We start from the raw sequence: 18,246 nt of genomic DNA on the forward strand, positions 1-18,246 counted from the left end.
CAGCCAGGGTGCTTGACCCCTGCCAGAAGCCGAGACCAACTGTGGAAGTCATGATTGTATTTGTACTAACCTGAAATGTGAAGGAAATGAACAGGACTCCTATCTGACTATAACAATAAGTTTTATTTTTCCCCTCTGTTGCAGACCAACAGTGTAACCTAACCCTCAGCTTCTGAGGGGAAGTCTTCTCTTTTGCAGTTGAGGTGCTTGTCTGCCAATGCTCATCCATTCAATCTAGAATCAACTGTCTTTCATTTAAGGCAATAGACAATCTAAAAGATTGGGCTGGTGAAGAATTAGATCCAATGAGCATGTTGTCTGGTTATTTTCCCCTGTGCCACACGAATTTGATTTAGTTTGGTGTCAAATGAGAACCACATATTTAATCTGTGTCACTCCTGCCTTTTGTAATGCCTTCATCTTCCTCTTCTATTTCTTTGATGATGCTTAGAAAAGACATTTCTTCTACTCTCTACTTAATGTAGGAAATTATTTGTAGAAATTATTTTGTGATGTTAACAGGGCACTGAAGTCTATTAAGCTGAGTTAGTCTCTTTGTCCATCAACCCCAAGCAAGCAGAGCAAGCAGAAAAAACTGGTCCTCACTGGTCCTAAATTACCTGCAGTACCCCCTTACTTGAAGATATGAGAGTTATTTCCTCTACTGTTCTTTATTGAGAAAGTACAATTTGTCATCTTCTCCCTCTGACCTTGGTAACATCTTTCCTCCTGGGAAGAGGGGAAAAGTATTAAGTATCTCAACATAATTGTCGTCTTTTTTTTCTGCCCTCTTTGTAGCTGATACAGTAATATGTTGACCCCATATTATATCTGAATTTAACTCCCAGCCAGATAGAATCACTCATTTTTTCAAAACCAACTCACACATTGCATGTTATGCAGTCTCAGATTTACATCCCTGAGAAGGTTAGGCATACCATACTTCTTGTTTAGTGTGTTAATTGTCTCTACATTTTATTTCACTTTTTAAATAAATTGGGAACTACTCTGACAAAGTAGCTGTGATGCTCTAATGATTCGTACTGGAGAAAGCAGCTCTGTCATTTCCTCTTGCTAAAGTGTATTTTACCTCTGCGGTAGTATTAATTCATACTGTCTAGTAGCTGTGGGTTAGCTTCATAGGGAAATTGTAAGTAAATAAAAATAGAGCATATTGGGTTAGGTACTGAGCATCATTATTAAGCTGTGAGTCAACTTGTCACATCTGTGAGATTTTTTTCTGGTACTGGCTTTCTCTCATTCCACTCACCTGCAGTTTTGAGGAAGTGCTGTTTAACGCTCCGTTGGCCAGGTAAGACAATTGTACAGCTCTCCAGCTAGTCAAGGTAATGGGTGCCTTTCCAATTCAGTCAGCCAGAGGACACATGCTCACTAAAATTCACTGCTTTCTGCTCAGTCAGGGGGAAGCCAGCTTTACACAGCCAGCTGTTTGGGCTGCTCCTGAACGCACAGAAAAGTGTTCTTTAAAATTGTTTGCCTCCATACTGTAGCTGCATGCTCTATTTATGTTCTTTTATCTCCACTTAGCTCCATATGATCAAATATATCCAGGATGCATCTTTCATACACCAACAGATAAAGGATTCATCAGAGCATAAAGAAATGTCCTAGCTACATCTTGTTAAAAAGCATGTTTGTGCGTGCACGCATCTGTTATGTAACTGCCCTCAATGTGCAGCTCAGCTGCACTCTGCTGTCTTGTGGGGCATCACTGGAGAAGCACACATGAGCCTACTGGAAGGGGAAGTATTTGGTCAGGTAGATGAAATGAGTGATGGAACCGTGATACGAAGCTGCTTAAGAGTCAGAGTTTGCTGATAGAAATAAATGACATGGGCATCTTGTTGTTTATGAATGAGACCTCCAAATGAAATGCTGGTTTTTTTTTTTTTAAATCTTCATAGCTCCTAACTGACAAATGAAGTTTTGATGTATTCGTTCCTTCTGTTATATGTTCAGAAACAGGCACAGATGGAGAAAATTGCTAGGGTTTAAAAAGTAAGACTGATGATGTTTAGGTCTTGTACAAAAACTGACAAATGGGGCACAATCATGATGTCTTGTTATAATTCCAATCACAACTTAAGCATTTCTCTTTATAATGTGAAAATAATGGCCTAACATCACCTTTCAAATGTGGAGAAACTCAGCTTTCACTTCCTTTAATATTGCCAGATAAATAAAGTCATGTTATCCCTCAGCAAAGCTGACATAATTCATAGTGAGCAAACTAATTGTAGAGTTCCTGAAAGACGTGTAAATTTGTTTTCATGTTTTGTTTTCTTCTTCCACAGAATGATATCACACCATTACATGTTGCATCGAAGAGGGGAAATGCAAATATGGTCAAACTCCTACTTGATCGAGGAGCTAAAATTGATGCCAAAACAAGGGTAAGCTTCACCGTGAATACTGCAAGTGACTGTATGGAGTTCTTGCTTCTGACCTGAAAGCTGCTGTACAAACTAAATCATTCGTCTTTCTGGCAGGCTACCATAACTGTACTGCATTTCTTCCTTATGAAATGATTGCAGTAGGATGCTAACGATTTACGTCTCTTAAAACAATGTGAAACACCTGAATGGCAAAGTTCAGAACAAACTATTTTCTGTGTCCTTAGAGAGCTGAGTTAAATGATGTTTTGAATTAGCTGGGATAGAAATGGCTACACAGGAAAATACTGAAACGTGAGAATTCAATTCAGATCTTTCAGAACCTGAATATTAAAAGAATAACCTTCACTGCAGTATGTTTGCCTTTCTTCATCCACAGGGCAGTGTTACAGAGTGTAGCACTGGTGGTGAATCTCACCACCTCTTGCAGAGCTGTGTGACAGTTCAGCTTCTGCCTGACTTGGTGCTTAACTACTGGCTTGGATTTAGGAGTAAATGTGCCAGGTGTAGTGATGGTTTCCATCCAGATGGTGCCTGACTTGAGTTGCTGAGTGTCCTTAGAAGGTCAGTGCAGACACTTACATCTAATTGTTGTAGTTAAAACCCAATCAAACCAGTTTAGGACTGTTTTATTTACTTACACAGTGGTCAAAAGAAATGTTCAGAAGTTGTGAAGTAAACCTTAGAACTAGTGCTGCGGGCTGTCACAGCAGTCTTTGCAACATGCTCCTGTACATGTGGGGCAGTCTTCATGGTTTTGTGACTGTACCTTTGGAACAATTGTAGTTTCCTTGAAATGTTAGCTTGACGTGTATCTGTCTTTCATTTTTAGTTTTTCTGTATAATTTTCACCAGAAAAAAAAAATCTTGAACAGATCAAGAATATAAACTAAGAATATCTTTTATGCACTTACTGCTGTATGCACAGATTTCCGTTTGGTTTTCTAGGCTCTCAGCAGTGTCTGAGATTTCCTGCAGTCTTTGTTGAGAGACGTTCTTATTTTTTATTTTTGTGACAAATTCAAAAACTGGGTCAGCTCCTTTTCTCTTCACTCTATTCACACTTTTTTTTTTTTCCAGTTGTTTTTCTGCTTTACCTTTAGAAGCAATTCATGATTTCTTTGTAAGATGCATCTATTTTTTTATAATTGGGGGTATGGAAGGGATAACTTGTGCGCAGTGTGTGGTTCTTGCTCTTGACGTTAGTGAGAAACACCGTCTCAAGAGGGTTTAAAGAACAGCCTGCATAAAATCTTTGGTCCTATGCACAGTGTGCACTAGCTTGTATGGAATTGAGTCTTAACAGACTGCCATACAGATCCATTCTCTTGTCAGGATGTGGTACCCCACATCTATAACAACTGTTATTTTCTTTTCTTGTTACTTCCCTTTGCTTTCTACCTTTGTATATCAAAATGACAGCATAGCTAGCACTTGATCACAGAATTTGACTTTTTTTTCCTCTGCTGCTGGCTCTGTGTCTCACCCTTGATTTTTCTGCTGTGATAGTTTCTTAGAAGCACTTTTCTCCCTCAGTGTGGTATTGGCTCCTGGGTTTGCCTTGTGTGGGGGATGTGACCATTCTTTCTGAGTAACCTCCTCTTCTCTTCCTCTTGCCCTCCATTGTTTAAAAAAGCAGTCAGACTGGAGGCATGTTTCAAACACTTTTAACGTCAGCCATTCCATGATTCTGATTTCTTTCTTCTGGATTGAAATACCAGTCTCCTACCTGCCACACTGGGTGCTGCTGGGATTAGAGGGCAAGGGTGCATATCCTGTGTAGGGGGAGCCCATTTTGATGATGTGACAGATGTGCATTTGGGAACATGGGAAGGAATTCTTTGTTTCCTCTCTACAAGCATTTATTTGGCTATTGCAGCCAGAAAGTTGGGGACCACTATTTTAAATAGTTGAAGTCTCACTTGTTCTTTTCCCGTAGTTACAAAAACATGATCTGTTACATTTTCTGTGTCACAGACCCCAGGGTCAGACATTAGGATAATTTATGTAACTAAAAATATGGGCTGTGATGGAAACAGGATCTAGGAAGAGGACGGAAGCATTAACACCTCTGTAGTCTGGCAGAGCTTCACAGTGAGGGAAGAGTGCAGTTCTGGAAGATCTTGTGGCTTGGTGGTTTTTGTTGTTATTCTGTTCTGTTTTTGTTCCTTTCCTTTTCTGGTTTCACCTAGAGAATTCTCCAAATACTTCTTCCATATATCAAAAGGGATTTGTGTAACTTCTCCTACTTGTGCCATATGTTGTTGCACTTCTCTGGCATCGCCAGAGGCATCATTTTCTGCTAGTTAGTGATGACTTGGAAGCTTTCCTCCCAGCAGCACCGACACATCCTGGCAAGGATTTACCAGCCCCTGGTCTAGGCAGTAAGGGGTTCTACCAGGGAGATCTGAAAAGGAAAGAGAATCATTGGAATAGATCAGAAAGGATTTACAAGTCAGTAGGAGAAGCAGGAGAAGGCTGAGAGTAATGCAATACTAGAGTAGAAAATAACTCTATTTCAGCAGAGACTGCATGACTTGTTCAATAATTATGATTAATTGCTATGAGCCATTATACTACATGTTCCTATTAAAGTTCTCTTGCTGTTCCTACCTGACCCAGTGTTTTTTTTCCCAAGGCAGAATAATTGAGGTGTGTCAGTTTTGCAGACATTTCACTTTTTTTCTTAAGTGCTCTCCTTTTTTTTTTAATGTCTCAGGCTGAGAATGGTCTTACGAAAATACAGGATGACAAAAGCTGCAGTCATATCCCTTTATAGCAGTATGACCACTACTATGCATACTGAAAGGCAACAAGCTGCCAAGGCTGTATTTTCTAACTGTCAAATCACGTCCATCAGCGGGATGCTCAGTTTGAGCCCAGCCTCCAAGTGTTCTGCAAGAGGCAGGGGCAGGTGCTGGCAGAGCATGCAACTTTACACAGGAATGGGATTTGCACATAAAAAATAAGTGAGGCTTCTCTTTTATAAGTTTACACATGTTTGTAAAGCTTTATAAATGTAGGTGTGATCTCTTCTTTAAGTGAAGCAGAGTTCTGTAGCTGTTTTGTTTTGTTTTGCTTTGATTAAAATCATTTTTTTCTTGGATGCTATTTAATGCAAATGTTGATTATGGAGCACAAAAGGCCTCCTTAAAGGTGAACTACAACGTTACTGTACCCATATGAAAGGACAACAGTACCTGAAAAGAGCTTGTTTCCCTTGCTCAGAGGCAGGAATTCCCAGCCCTTTTGCTTCTCCTTATCAGATCTGTAACTGACCTTTACAGGAGTTTGCAGAAGATACCATCCTGTGATGCTAAAAAAATGCCAACAAGGCTGGGATCTTAAATGGGACAAATTTAGCTATTCAGCTGTCATTTTGTGATGTGCCCACAGTCCATTCTCTGGAATTGGTAGTGGAAATGTTCTCCATGTAGAGTTGGCTTTTATTTTTCACAGACATACCCATTTTGTAGATAAATTCACATAAAGTCTTTCTTGAGCATTAAATTAAGTTGGGGTAATGAATTGTTTTCCTTAGTCATTTCTGTGAGCACTCGTTTTCTGCTGGCAGATGGTCCTGGAGACTGCAGTTCTGAGGTACTGCACAAAAGGTTAACGTGAAGGACTAAGTCCTTATCCTGTTAAAATTATTGTAGAAGACATCCATGGCCTCAAGGTTTCACTGTATTCATTAGGAATAGGATTTGATGAGCACCACAAACATTGTTGCTCACCTTTGAACTGCAGTTAAGAGTTCAGATAATGTATGAGCATATGAGGTTATTTCAAAAAATGATCTTGCATTCATTTTGTGACTCAGCCATCTTTTTTTCTTTAGTTCACGCTTACTTTCTCCTGTTTATTTTAATCAGTTGCTTCTCTTCCAGCTGTCCTTTTTGTGTGTGTGTGTGTGTGTGTGTGTGTGTGTGTGTGTGTGTGTAATGTCTAGCAGCTGGCACTTGGGGTTTTGTACTTAATTCTTTAGTGTACTCCTCAGTAACTAGCCATGCAAAGTCCTAACCGTGCCCTGTTTTTGTCTGCCCTTGGCAGCTTTTTTTAACTCTGGTCTTTCAAGCAAAGACCTGTTAATGCCTGATGTAACATGTTTACTGAATGTTGCCCTAATTATTTTTTCTCTATCTTCCAGAAAAACTTTAAAAATAGTGTAATTAGGCTGATCAAATTAGCTTGATTTTCTTTGGCTGCCTAAAACTGCATTATGCCAAAGTGAATTTGTCTGAAGCAGGCACTGAGCACAATTTAGCTTGGATTAACAGTAAGTCTGTAATCTTCATTTTACTGATTTTATAGCTAAACAACAGGCTAGCACTCATATCTGTATGAGAACATGTGGGATATACTCTTTTTAAGATGCATCAGATCATACATAAGCTGCTCCAGAAAAGCCTCCTGCTTTAAGATTAAAAATAGTGAGAAGAATAGCACTGATTTGGCAGCATATTTTGCATGTGTAAGCAGAGCAAAGCTCATTTCTTACCCTGCTGCACTGGTGACTCTTTGTAGTAGCATTGATGAAAAGAAGAGTTTGTGTGATTTTAGGGTGTGTAGAGGCCATGCTGGGCAGAAGCACCTGCTAAGAAGCTCACCATGCTGGAATAGAGATGATAAATCCTAGAGACAGCAGTAATTTGTGCAGTGCTTATGGGAAGGAAGCCTGTATCTGAGCAGAATCCCTCCTATTTTCCTCCTGGCTTCTGCTGGAGATGCTCTTGGGCTCTCTGGAGGAATAGATAATACAAATGATATGATTTGTTATGTCAGTATATACTTAGACTGTCTTTAATCTGCAGATTATTGTCATAATCGTTTGTAATGTTTTTTTCAGAGCCATTGCAGACTGTCTTATTAAGGAAAGATAGCTTCTTAACTCATGCGGTGCATTTTATGCTTTGTGTAGTGTAGTCTGTATCAACCATAAGTAAGCAACTAGAAAATCTCCTGACAAAATCAGTAGTCTTGCTGACTTCAGAGTAGTATCTTCTAATCTCAGATTTTTTGTAAATATATATGTAAATGTTGTGTGTTGTACATCATTCTGTGACCTGTTTCAGATCGACTCTGAATTTCTTTACTTCTTCTTAGCAATTTACTATTCTGGGTGAATAGTTGGTTCATTTTCGAGTACCAAAAACCCCTTGCAGCTGAGTGAGCTGTCTCAAAGCATATTTGCCTTTTCTCATGGGAGCCCTGACATTCTCATAAGAATAGCTTCAGATACGGTGTCCCAACAAGAACCTACATTGCCTTGCAGTGTTGTGTCATGCCGTGTGATATATCTGCTGTTGGGACTGCTGTATGATTGGCCAGGTGTGACTGACTGCCTGCCACCTCCCGTGCTGCCGGAGCCTTGTCAGCTGCAGGAAGCAGCTGTGGGCCCAGCACAACCACACTGTTGTGGCTCTGTGCTCTGGGGAGCACTGGTGTAATTCAGGATGCTCTATTCACCTTACGGAGGTGAGCAAATGCATCTTATTCTGTGTGATCTTGGTATAATCTGAGAAGTGAGCTGAAGAGTGTTTGTCTTGCATGAATAAATAGCTCCTGAATTGCATTCAAGTTAAGTCTTATCCAAAAATCTTTCCTTTACCTGCATCAGAATTGTATGTCTTAAGTAATAGAAAGTGTACAGTTAGAGCCACATTAGGTTTAAACGAGAACAGCAGAAAAATTAAATCAGAAGAATTTCTGCTGCTGAATTTCAAAAGCTTCTTAGGAGAGAGCAAAAAGTAGAAGCAGAAGGGCATAAGACTCTCAAAATCAGTACCTCCATCCCTCCAGCTGCCTTCTATACTTCATTAGCCTTAAACTAATAATGGAACATTATTATATATACGGGGAAAATACATAGAATAAGGTAATTTAGGAGAATCTTCTGTCATACAGAGTGTGTGTAAATTGACAAGCACAGGATACGTGATAAGAAATTGGATAATCCTTCATATAAAAATGTTGTAATATACTTTAGGCAATATGAAGTATTTTTAAGAGTGGTGAAAGACACTGGAGAGGGGCCCCTTCCTTTATGATCTGTGCTTGAAAAATTAGAAAATGCTTACCTTGCTTCCTTGTTAGTTATAAGGGCTTCTCCTTTGACATATTTGGTGAAAATTCAATGTAGTTGTTGTGTAACAATCTGCAAATTTGGCTTGCTTGTAACAAGTGAAAGATTTGCTTTTACTAATTCGAAAAACATACATTTTTCTTCCTAATTTTTCTCAAAGCCATGGCATTACTATTTGCAATAACCATTATGACATATGGTATTGAAAAACTCCGTGTGACTTTACTCACAGTTACTCGAGGCATGTGTGCTGTGTTTCATCATAGCACCCATTATGGAAAACAGAGCACTTGAACATTTTAAACAGGATACCAGACAAGGAACAATCAAATTAACTTGGAATAATTCTGATGTTAACAAAGTGTCTTTGTCTTAATTGAGGAACGTATTTCTAGCATGGTGAAAACTATTATTAAGAAAACTATTTTGAAAGAAGTACTGAGAATAGGCTGTGACCCTGGACCAGACATTCAGCTGGAAGTTGCACAGTTATGGTTTACGCTACAAGAAACAAGAATTAATCCAGCATACTTTTACCACCCAGGGTTAAGATGGTTTTCTCATCTGCTGTACACCTGTCAAAATCAATGTAATAAAATCAAACTCAATAAGAAAGATTTTTTTTTTAAATATAAGTAATATCCATTCGCTTTGATGCATACTGACTGACCCAGTTTTCTTGAATACGTGCAATCAAGAAGTACCTGATGTACAATCTTTCTTAATGCCTGTAAAGTAGAAGAGCCCATTGCACCAATTTGATACAACTATTTACATATTTAGAAAATGGGGCCAAAATGTACTCTGTACATTTAAATAAATGGGTTCAACTCTTCAGATGCACAGGATCAGCACCCAGCAGAAAATAGTTTCTTTAGACATTGCAGTTTTTAATAAAAGTGCAAAAAAAAACCCCCAAAAAACAAAAAACAACAACAACAAAACAAACAAACAAACAAACAAACAAAAAAAAAAAAAAAAAAAAAAAAGAAAACCACCAAACTTTACTGTGTCTGAGTGTAATAGATAATATTGCTTGTGTCCCCCAGGATGGGTTGACCCCCCTCCACTGTGGAGCAAGAAGCGGCCATGAACAAGTTGTAGAAATGCTGCTGGATCGTGGTGCTCCTATTCTTTCCAAAACAAAGGTAACTGATACTGTTCTATTTTCTGCAGGGATAGTCCTTGTACTTTTTTGAAGCTGTAATTCTGCATGATACTGTATTTAAGAGCTTGATAATAACTTCCCTGTTTCATAGCTATTTAAAGTACCTGTGTGGGAGCTCTCCAAAGTGGATGCCATATGTAGCACACGTCTGCATATCTAAAATATGTTAAATCAAGATGCACAAGAAAAGGTTTTTCTGCCGACCGACAAGGCATTTATGGTAATTAATCCCAACACTTAGAATAACAGTAGCTAGAAAATGTCTGTATCCTGGAATAAGTACATGGTGATTACAGTATATTTTCAGCTTGCACTGAATTACTCTCAGGCTAGAAAAGAGATAACGGATATAGAGTAACATCTTTTTGCAGGTAACAGCTTATATTTCATTGGGAACTGGAGTGATTACCAGTTTTTTCACTTTGTTTCTCTCTGCAGTTTGTCACACAGTTCTTCATGGGAATTTCACATCACCTGCACTAAAATGTGTGCAGATTGCTCTAGACTCATGGGTTAGCATTAAAGCACAAGAACTCTTCTTCTGGTGATCTGTGCTGCAGCTATTGCTGGTTTTAAATCTCAATGCAGTAGTCTTGTTTGTAGCACAACACATTCCATGACTTTACCATCCAAAGACTGTCAGTTGAACTGTGCAGTTTTTTGATGTTCTTTCCCAAGATATGTTCCTCCACTTTTTGGCTCTCAAGTCTGTAAGCAACATGTCATGTTTCCTTCTGTTATTTCTCCTCTCTTCTGTTATTCTGTCCTATTCTTTCTCAGTGTCCTTCTATATTCTGCTTTTCTCCTCCCTCTTTTTTTTTTTTCTTTTCCTTTTTTTTCTCCTTCTCTGGACTATATTTAGCTTTCTGTTTGGAGAAGCTGTGACACCAGCTTGGTTCTGCTCAGTGAGTCACTGGCAAGTGCTGTCATGGTTAATCTGACAGACAGGATCCACCCGTCCTCTGCATGCTGAGTTTCCATTGGGCTCCAGGAACCCAGACTTAGAATCTCCTCAAGCAGAAGGAGGAGCAAATTGCTTTCCAGGGCATATCCCCTTGTTTCAGCCACACTGAGTCTAGAGCTTGTACTCCAGGCAGTCAGAATTTTCCTTGCTCTCTGGTAGCTCAGTTAATTGACGGAGGAAGCATAAAGCCCATTTCCTTGGTTTTCGCTGTCTTAAATAAAACCTACTCTTATGGAACTATGTTTCTTTGCCACACGGGTTTTGCATGCCAGGAGTTATCCTGAAGCTTAACCTGCCGTGTGGGGTCTGTGGGCTTTGAATTTGTTCTTCCTCTGAGGAGATTCACACTGTGTGGCCCATAGTTCATTAGCTGAAATCAGACAGGTGAGAAGATAGGTTGGTTGGTGGGTTTGAAATAGCACAGTGCTGGAAGACGCGCTTTGGACATTGAACTGCAGAGGCTTGTTTGGACACCTGCAGCAAAATGAGAGCTCCTCACTGGAGAAGGGAAAACTATATTACATATTAAAAATGAGCAGAAGAAAGTGCAGAGCTTCCTGAACTGTTCTCTGATGTGTAAATTCTGCTGTTTTCAGAAAGTGATCTAAGAAGTTTCTACCTCTGAATGACATTAATGAAGCCATTCATTTGGCACTAAACTATGGTACAGTCATCTTGTAAAACTCACGATTCCATTCTCTTCAAATAGAACACATCTTGGAAAGAATTGGAGCGTCTCAAAGTTTTCTCCTATCAAATGAAATTAGGGGGAATAACTAGACTGCGTTTTGATCACTTTTTCCTATTAAGAGATTATTAGGATAGCAAAGGTCCTTTTTCACACTGGAATAACCTCAGATTTATTTTCTGGGCAGGTAGTGACCTACTAATTTATCCTGAGTTTTCCAAGAGCGAAAGGAACCTGAATTGTAGACCTGATTATGCCCTGATTTGCTATGTGAGATATACCATTCCTCTGATTAAAGTACTTTAGCACAGCTACAAATTATGCTATGTATCACTGATATGCTTCTTTGCCCTCTCAGGCATTTGACACTCTATTTAATCTCTCTAGTCCTGTTCTGATTTTTTTTTTTTCCTTATTTATTTTTTAAGATACCATTTGGCCATTGATCTCTTTCATTCCTATTAAACTTCATCTTTAAATGTTTTCTTGATAATCTGCATAAAAGCAACATGTATGTATTATATAGTGGCTCCATCTCAGAGTACCAAATCGCCTTTTACAAACTATCTCACAGCACGGATGTGATGCAGGATAAAGGTGTTATATGTAATGTTTTTATTTTATAAATGGGAAGACAAAGACATTCAAAGTTTAAACTGCAACAGAATTATAAGCACATATTTTATGTCATAACAGAAGACTACGATCATTTGTTTTTATTGATGCCTTTAACATCCAGTCTTGTCTCTTGCTCTTTTGTATGAAGTGTATTTTCTCATCCACAACAGATTTTTTTATGAAGCATCTTGTTTGTTTTCCTAAATGGAAGTACAGCAGCTCTGCTTTTTCCCTTCTTTTTCATCACTTTCAGCTTTCTCCTTACAAATCTTTCCTATGAAGGAGTTTCATCCTACCTACTCATTTCTTAGTCCAAAGAGCTCTTGTGTTTCAGAAAGCCTGAGATCTCAGCAGTTTTACACTGCAGCTTTGCCTTTGCTAACTGTGGTCACATGAGGGCACTGCATCTGAGAGCAAGAGTTTTATTTTCTACATGATAGCAAACAGTGTACTGTCAGTCACTTATAGATTACGTAGTGTTACGTGCTACTTCCTGAACTTGAATCTAATTTTGGCATCAGAAGGACTGAGTAAAAAAGTATACAAATGGGAATTCTGGGAATTATTTCTTATGTTTAATGTCTTTTACTCTGGAACAGTAAAATAGGCATCAGCTTGTTGATTAGCTGCCATAAGCAGTGCAAGCAGCAAATCTCAACGGAGATTTAGTTCCCAAATATGAATCTTTCAGGCATTTCCCTGATTAAATAGAGCCTTATCAACTTCTGGTAGGTCACATCATGGTGGTCACATTCAGATTTTTTTTTTTTTTTTTGCTGTTGTAAAAAATGAAGAATGGTCTCCACAGATGTGTAAGGTATGTGTACAACCAAATTCAGGGATACGCTAGGGGACGGATGAGGGAAGGTTATAGTGATCAGTGAGTGATGCTCTGCTCCTGCCTGGCATTTACAGGCTGCATTACAACAAATAGTTTAATGCAGCTTTTTAAAACAGCAGATGTGCTGTTAGGGTATTAAAAGTCACTAAGCACTGTTCTTCACATAGCTTGGTTAACTCTAGCAACTTACCTGAGCTATGTTAGCTGAAATAAGCTAAGCTTTCATAGCATTGCTGTTACATCTACTTTTTAAAGTGGAGCTGCCTATATACTCTCACCAGATACGCTTCAAATTCCACATGGCTTTTATCAGACTAAGAACCTTCACTATTACATTCAATGTGCCCAGTTGATTTTGGGTTCTGTATGGGCATGTGAAATCTTTCATACAAAGCACTCTGTAAGGACAAGATTAGAGTTTTGATTCTCTGAGCATTCTGTAACCCATCAGCACTGGGTCTTTTTGTTTGCAGAATGGTTTGTCTCCATTGCACATGGCAACACAAGGAGATCATCTAAACTGTGTTCAGCTCCTGATTCAGCACAACGTGCCTGTGGATGATGTCACTAATGACTATTTGACTGCGCTGCATGTTGCCGCCCACTGTGGCCACTACAAAGTTGCCAAGGTTCTCTTGGACAAGAAAGCTAATCCTAATGCCAAAGCACTGGTGAGTACACAGCAGGTTACTATTCACAGCTAAACATTCTTCCAAAAGTTGCTGTGAGATTTATTTGAGAGTTATTTTCTGCCTGCTGATGGTTGACAGCAAGGCTGCGTTGTATTACTACAGCACAAGAGAAGATGCTTGAGGTTCAAAGTATTAGTAATGTGTTTCATGCAATCAGAGCAGACTTTTGCTTATGGATGGTCAACAGTCATTTATCTATTTTTAGTGTAACTGGAGCACTTTTGCCTTCTGGTAGCTTGTTGCAATTCTGAATAGATTAAGCAGCAGACTACTGCTGTAGTTTTTAGTACAGAGAGAATTCTCATTTTCTGTATGTTCATAAAGAAAATAAGCACTTTCAACCTTTAAAATTAGGGGAATTTTATTTGCTCTCAAAGATGTGAAATGGTAAAAAATAAGAATGAGTTGCCTAAGCAATATTTGTGGTATTTTGTAATTATAGCAATGGAGCCACAAGCATTTTTACTTCAAAACCACTTCAGCACTAAAACCTGGTAGTATAATTAAACTGCATGCAAACTGAATTCCTTATTTTTTAAAAAATATATACTTGCAGCCTACTGTCTTTCAAATGTTTTGTTGTTTTTTTTTTTTAATGGGTCTTCAAAAACTGTTCCAAAAATTTTTACTTCTGAAGTTAATCCCTGTAATGTTATATGAGCTCCTGAAATCCTCAAAAGCTGGTGGGATTGACTATCTTGAGAACAGCACAGGCTCTAAAGATTTTCTCATTTCAGCTTCTCTGTTTACTGTGTCAGATGAATCTGTACTTGATGTATTTGGTCAACCTATTATGATATATAAGTTTTGCTCTATATAACAGGCAAGTGGGAAAGATTGTGATGCTGTAATATTTATTTTAGCATCATATAATAATCAAAGCATCATCAGTTTTAATTTTTCAGAGTTGCTGGCAGTGGCCTTTATTAATCTTGTAACCTAGCCACAGGTTTCTATTTCCTTCTATTCTGTCCTCATCTCCACTCAGGATGATTAACTAGATGGGTGCCATATAATGCAGTATGTGAAACTGAGGCTTACCCTTCCCTGAAACACATCTGAGTTTACCCTGGGTGTTGCCCACTACTAAGGAGCAGATTTGAGAGCTGCTCACACTTAAGTGGAACAGACAATTGCACTGACCTCACGTTACAAAGGCTTATGATAGTTGATATGATATGATGTTGATGTTGGTCTTGGATGCTCTGCACAGCTTATTTTCCTGTTCTACTTGTTCTGCTATATCACTTTGCACCAAATAAGATGGTTATTTAAAATGTTCCCATTGCTATGTATGCAGTTCATTTAATGGAAGAGACAAAAAATTGTAATTGTGATAAAGTGTAGTAAAGTGGCATGTAATTAATGAAAGAAGAAATGATACTAAGGTAGTTTAGAAAGAGATCTAAATGCCAAAGCTTGTAAAGTTTGTATTCTTTTTCATCAGCAGTTCTGACAAGTCTCAAATAAAACAAGAGGGATGAAGAATGAGCACAAAAAAATGAACATTTTAAAAGTTTTATGTGAATGAGAATTGAATTATTATTTTTTTTTTTTAATTGGAATGGGCAATATATGTCATAAAGAAAAGTGGCTGTATAAGTTAGGTCGCTTTCTTTCTTCTTTAGAAGATTTTTCTCTCTTTTACACAAACAGTTCAGTGAAGCCAAAACAAATCTGGAAAGAGTTTTGTTATCACAGAGGAATGCTTTGTGTTACTTCCATACCCAGGTTTGCCTTTTAATATGTACAAAGTATCAAAAAAAGTGTTCTTTCTCATTTACAGAATGGTTTCACACCTCTGCACATTGCATGCAAGAAGAACAGGATAAAAGTGATGGAACTTCTTCTTAAGCATGGTGCATCAATCCAAGCTGTAACTGAGGTGAGAAGTCGTCTTTTCACTTTTGTTTGTGTTTCTTTCCTAAAAAATTCATTGCATCTGTATTGATTAATATTTGAGTATTTCTGAAGATCATGTGTCACTCAAGTCAGCAATGATTTTCAGTTAGATAATAAAAGATCATAAAATTGGATAATCAGCTGCTCTAATGGATCATAATACCCAAAGAATTGGTTCACTTTGGGAAGACAGTGGGAATAACAAGTGACACATAACTGGTAAAATTCTAAGGATGATCATTTCTGTCTATTTCTGTCTGTAATTAAATGTGTAGATGACATTCACACTGCTAAGGAGATCAGGGTGAAGACTGCTTCCTTCAAGACTTAATTCTAAAGGTGGTTTAATTCACAGACCTTGGTTTGACTTTCCACACAGAAATGTCATTTGGCCACCATCGCAGGTCATCTCAAATCAGTTAGACGGCAATCGATACACTGCTATTTCAGTCAGCACGAGATGATCGGTGTGCAGTTATTGGCACAATTTAGAGATTAATAGGAACCTATGAGAAAATTTGGCTTTTTTGTATATGTATGCTCTACTAACTTAGGAACAAAGGTCACATATATGAATGTGGGACCATCGTGGAAGAAGGCAGGTTAGAAAATGATAAAAATTCCCATTGATTAAAAAAGTTACAAATAGGAGCAGCTCATCTCCCCAGAATGGAATTTCATTTGATTTATGGCTTGTATTCCAATTATTCAGTAGCAAGTCACACAGTTCCCTTCCTGGCTTTCTTGAGAAAGAACTGGGCCTTGCTGCAGCTCACAAAACTCTAGACTAGTTCTTAAAACCACAAGATTTGTGGATGAAGCTTGCAGAGTGTAGCTTGAAGTCATGTTTGTAGAGGAGTGAGAGGCACAAAGAGAACCTTCACAAAAAAGGCGTCATGTCTGTCCTCCATATTAATCAGTCCCTGTGGAAATAAGACATTTTTCTGTTCATTTTTAATCATTTTAAGTACAAAGAATTAAAAAAAAAAAAAAAAAAAAAAAAAGAAAGATAACAGTAGTACATTCCTATGTGAGTCAACCAGCTGAACCATCAGATTGGTACTCTCCTCTGAACTGCTTATGCAGATAAATTTTCTGAAAGCAAGAGCTCTTCCTTAATCTCCTGTCACTGCACATGATCTCATGGCTCTGCATTTGTTGAGACTCATTACGTTCCTGTACTGAGGGGCTCTGACGGCCTTCCTGCTTCTTCCACTGTCTGTAGCACTGTAACAAGCTTTAAGGGTGAATTCAGAGCTGTGATATTTAGCATCCATATGTTACCAAATACATTGATTAATAAACTGATTATTGAAGGAAATGCTTTATATCTTTTTCCATGGCAAATTCTGTTTTCCAGGTAGATTCCATGCTTTCATTTGCATGTTTCATTTTCAGTTGCAGGCTTGAATCTCTACAATATGAGTTACTGTTTATGGTCAAATATGACATAAGTGCTTTGCATTTCCTACACTCTATTATTTTAAAAGTATTTACTAAGTTAAGTGAATCAGGAAAAAGAAATAACCAGTTATTCTGCCTCCCTGCTTGTGTTTGCTGTCCTGCATCAGAAAGGAACAAAAGTGTGTTTTCCTCACCTCTATCTTCTTGAGAACTTCTGTACATCAGTGAGGAAGTTGCATAGTCAGGGCATATCCAGAGATCAATTAAGATTTCTCCTTCTCTTGATAGCAAAACTTCCCTTTGCAGCTCCTGGCTGGCTGTTGCCACAGTTGTGCAGAAGCAGCTGTGAAGAGGCTTTAGGGTAATTCTACTCCAAGAATTATTGACTGTTGATTGGACTTTTGAGTAATAATCCCTGATGTCATATCCTGCTAGATGACCTTCCATCAATCCAGTTGGTTCTTTAAACTTGTATTACTGCCCTTCCACAAGATATTCAAAATGATGGTGCTGCAAGGTGCTGAGGGAAGGGGGATTTCTTTTCAGCGTGTGTTGTATGTCTGTGCCTCTCTTGCTGTATGCTGTGGTTTTGAATTCAATTTCTCCTGAAGAAACAGTAGAAATTAAGAAATTACACACAGAGGACAGTGAGCTTTTTTTTTCCCACTAAGATCTCAACTGGATTTAATGGGGACAAGGGATGCATCATCTTTTTTGCATTAGCTGTATTTTGTAGAAAGTCTTATCTTTGTACTGAATTCCTGCAGAATTTTTGCTTGCTCATGAGTCATGCTCATCTATGTTTTGAAATCTGTGTTCTTTAAAGATGTGTATATTTTTTTAGAAGCGCAAGCACTTAGGCTTACCTATTTTGAAATAATTTGCTTTTTCCCATAGCAATTTTGTAAAGAAGTGTGGTAATATATGTTTGACGTTGGTTTTCCTTTCAGTCGGGCCTAACTCCAATCCATGTTGCTGCCTTCATGGGACATGCAAATATTGTATCACAGCTAATGCATCATGGAGCATCACCCAACACTACCAATGTGGTGAGTAACAGGTTGCTTTTCAGCACAACGGGGCTCTGAGTGCGTGACAGTGTCTGTGAGCAGCACTGTTGGGAAGTGCATAATTCTGGTGTTAGTCACCCGCCTCCTTAGCAGTCATGGCTCCTGCTGGAGTCTTGGGAAAGCAAGGCCTGCTGCCACCTGCTTGGAAGGTGCTTGACAGGTTTAGGAGATCTCAGAAGAGGCTGACCTTAAGCAGACTCTATTCTCTTGATTTTTTTGAAGTAAATAATCAGAACATACTGTAGCTTCTCTCATGTAATTTTTGAGATGTGTACTTGACTGTTCTCCCAGCACCCCGGGGGCTTACCATTTAAGGGAAGTTATGCTGTTATCAACAGATTGCAGCAGATTGTCAGGACATATTGCCTATGTCCATACAGCCATACAAGTGTGCTTTTCT

The 18,246-nt window shown here is 38.5% G+C and overlaps 1 protein-coding gene across 30 annotated transcripts in view; it reads left to right on the forward strand.

Moving 5' to 3' along the window:
* The window catches only part of ANK3 (ankyrin 3), a 289,738-nt gene that overhangs the window by 166,412 nt on the left and 105,080 nt on the right, over positions 1-18,246 (forward strand). For all 30 annotated transcript variants that reach the window (XM_052677741.1, XM_052677738.1, XM_052677742.1 and 27 more), the window contains 5 exons: positions 2,316-2,414; positions 9,549-9,647; positions 13,252-13,449; positions 15,257-15,355; positions 17,727-17,825. In XM_052677741.1, the coding sequence (XP_052533701.1) occupies positions 2,316-2,414; positions 9,549-9,647; positions 13,252-13,449; positions 15,257-15,355; positions 17,727-17,825 (594 nt within the window). The remainder of the gene's footprint in view (positions 1-2,315; positions 2,415-9,548; positions 9,648-13,251; positions 13,450-15,256; positions 15,356-17,726; positions 17,826-18,246) is intronic.

The sequence above is a fragment of the Tympanuchus pallidicinctus genome, unplaced genomic scaffold (assembly GCF_026119805.1).
Source record: "Tympanuchus pallidicinctus isolate F22 unplaced genomic scaffold, pur_lepc_1.0 scaffold16, whole genome shotgun sequence".
NCBI lineage: Eukaryota > Metazoa > Chordata > Aves > Galliformes > Phasianidae > Tympanuchus > Tympanuchus pallidicinctus.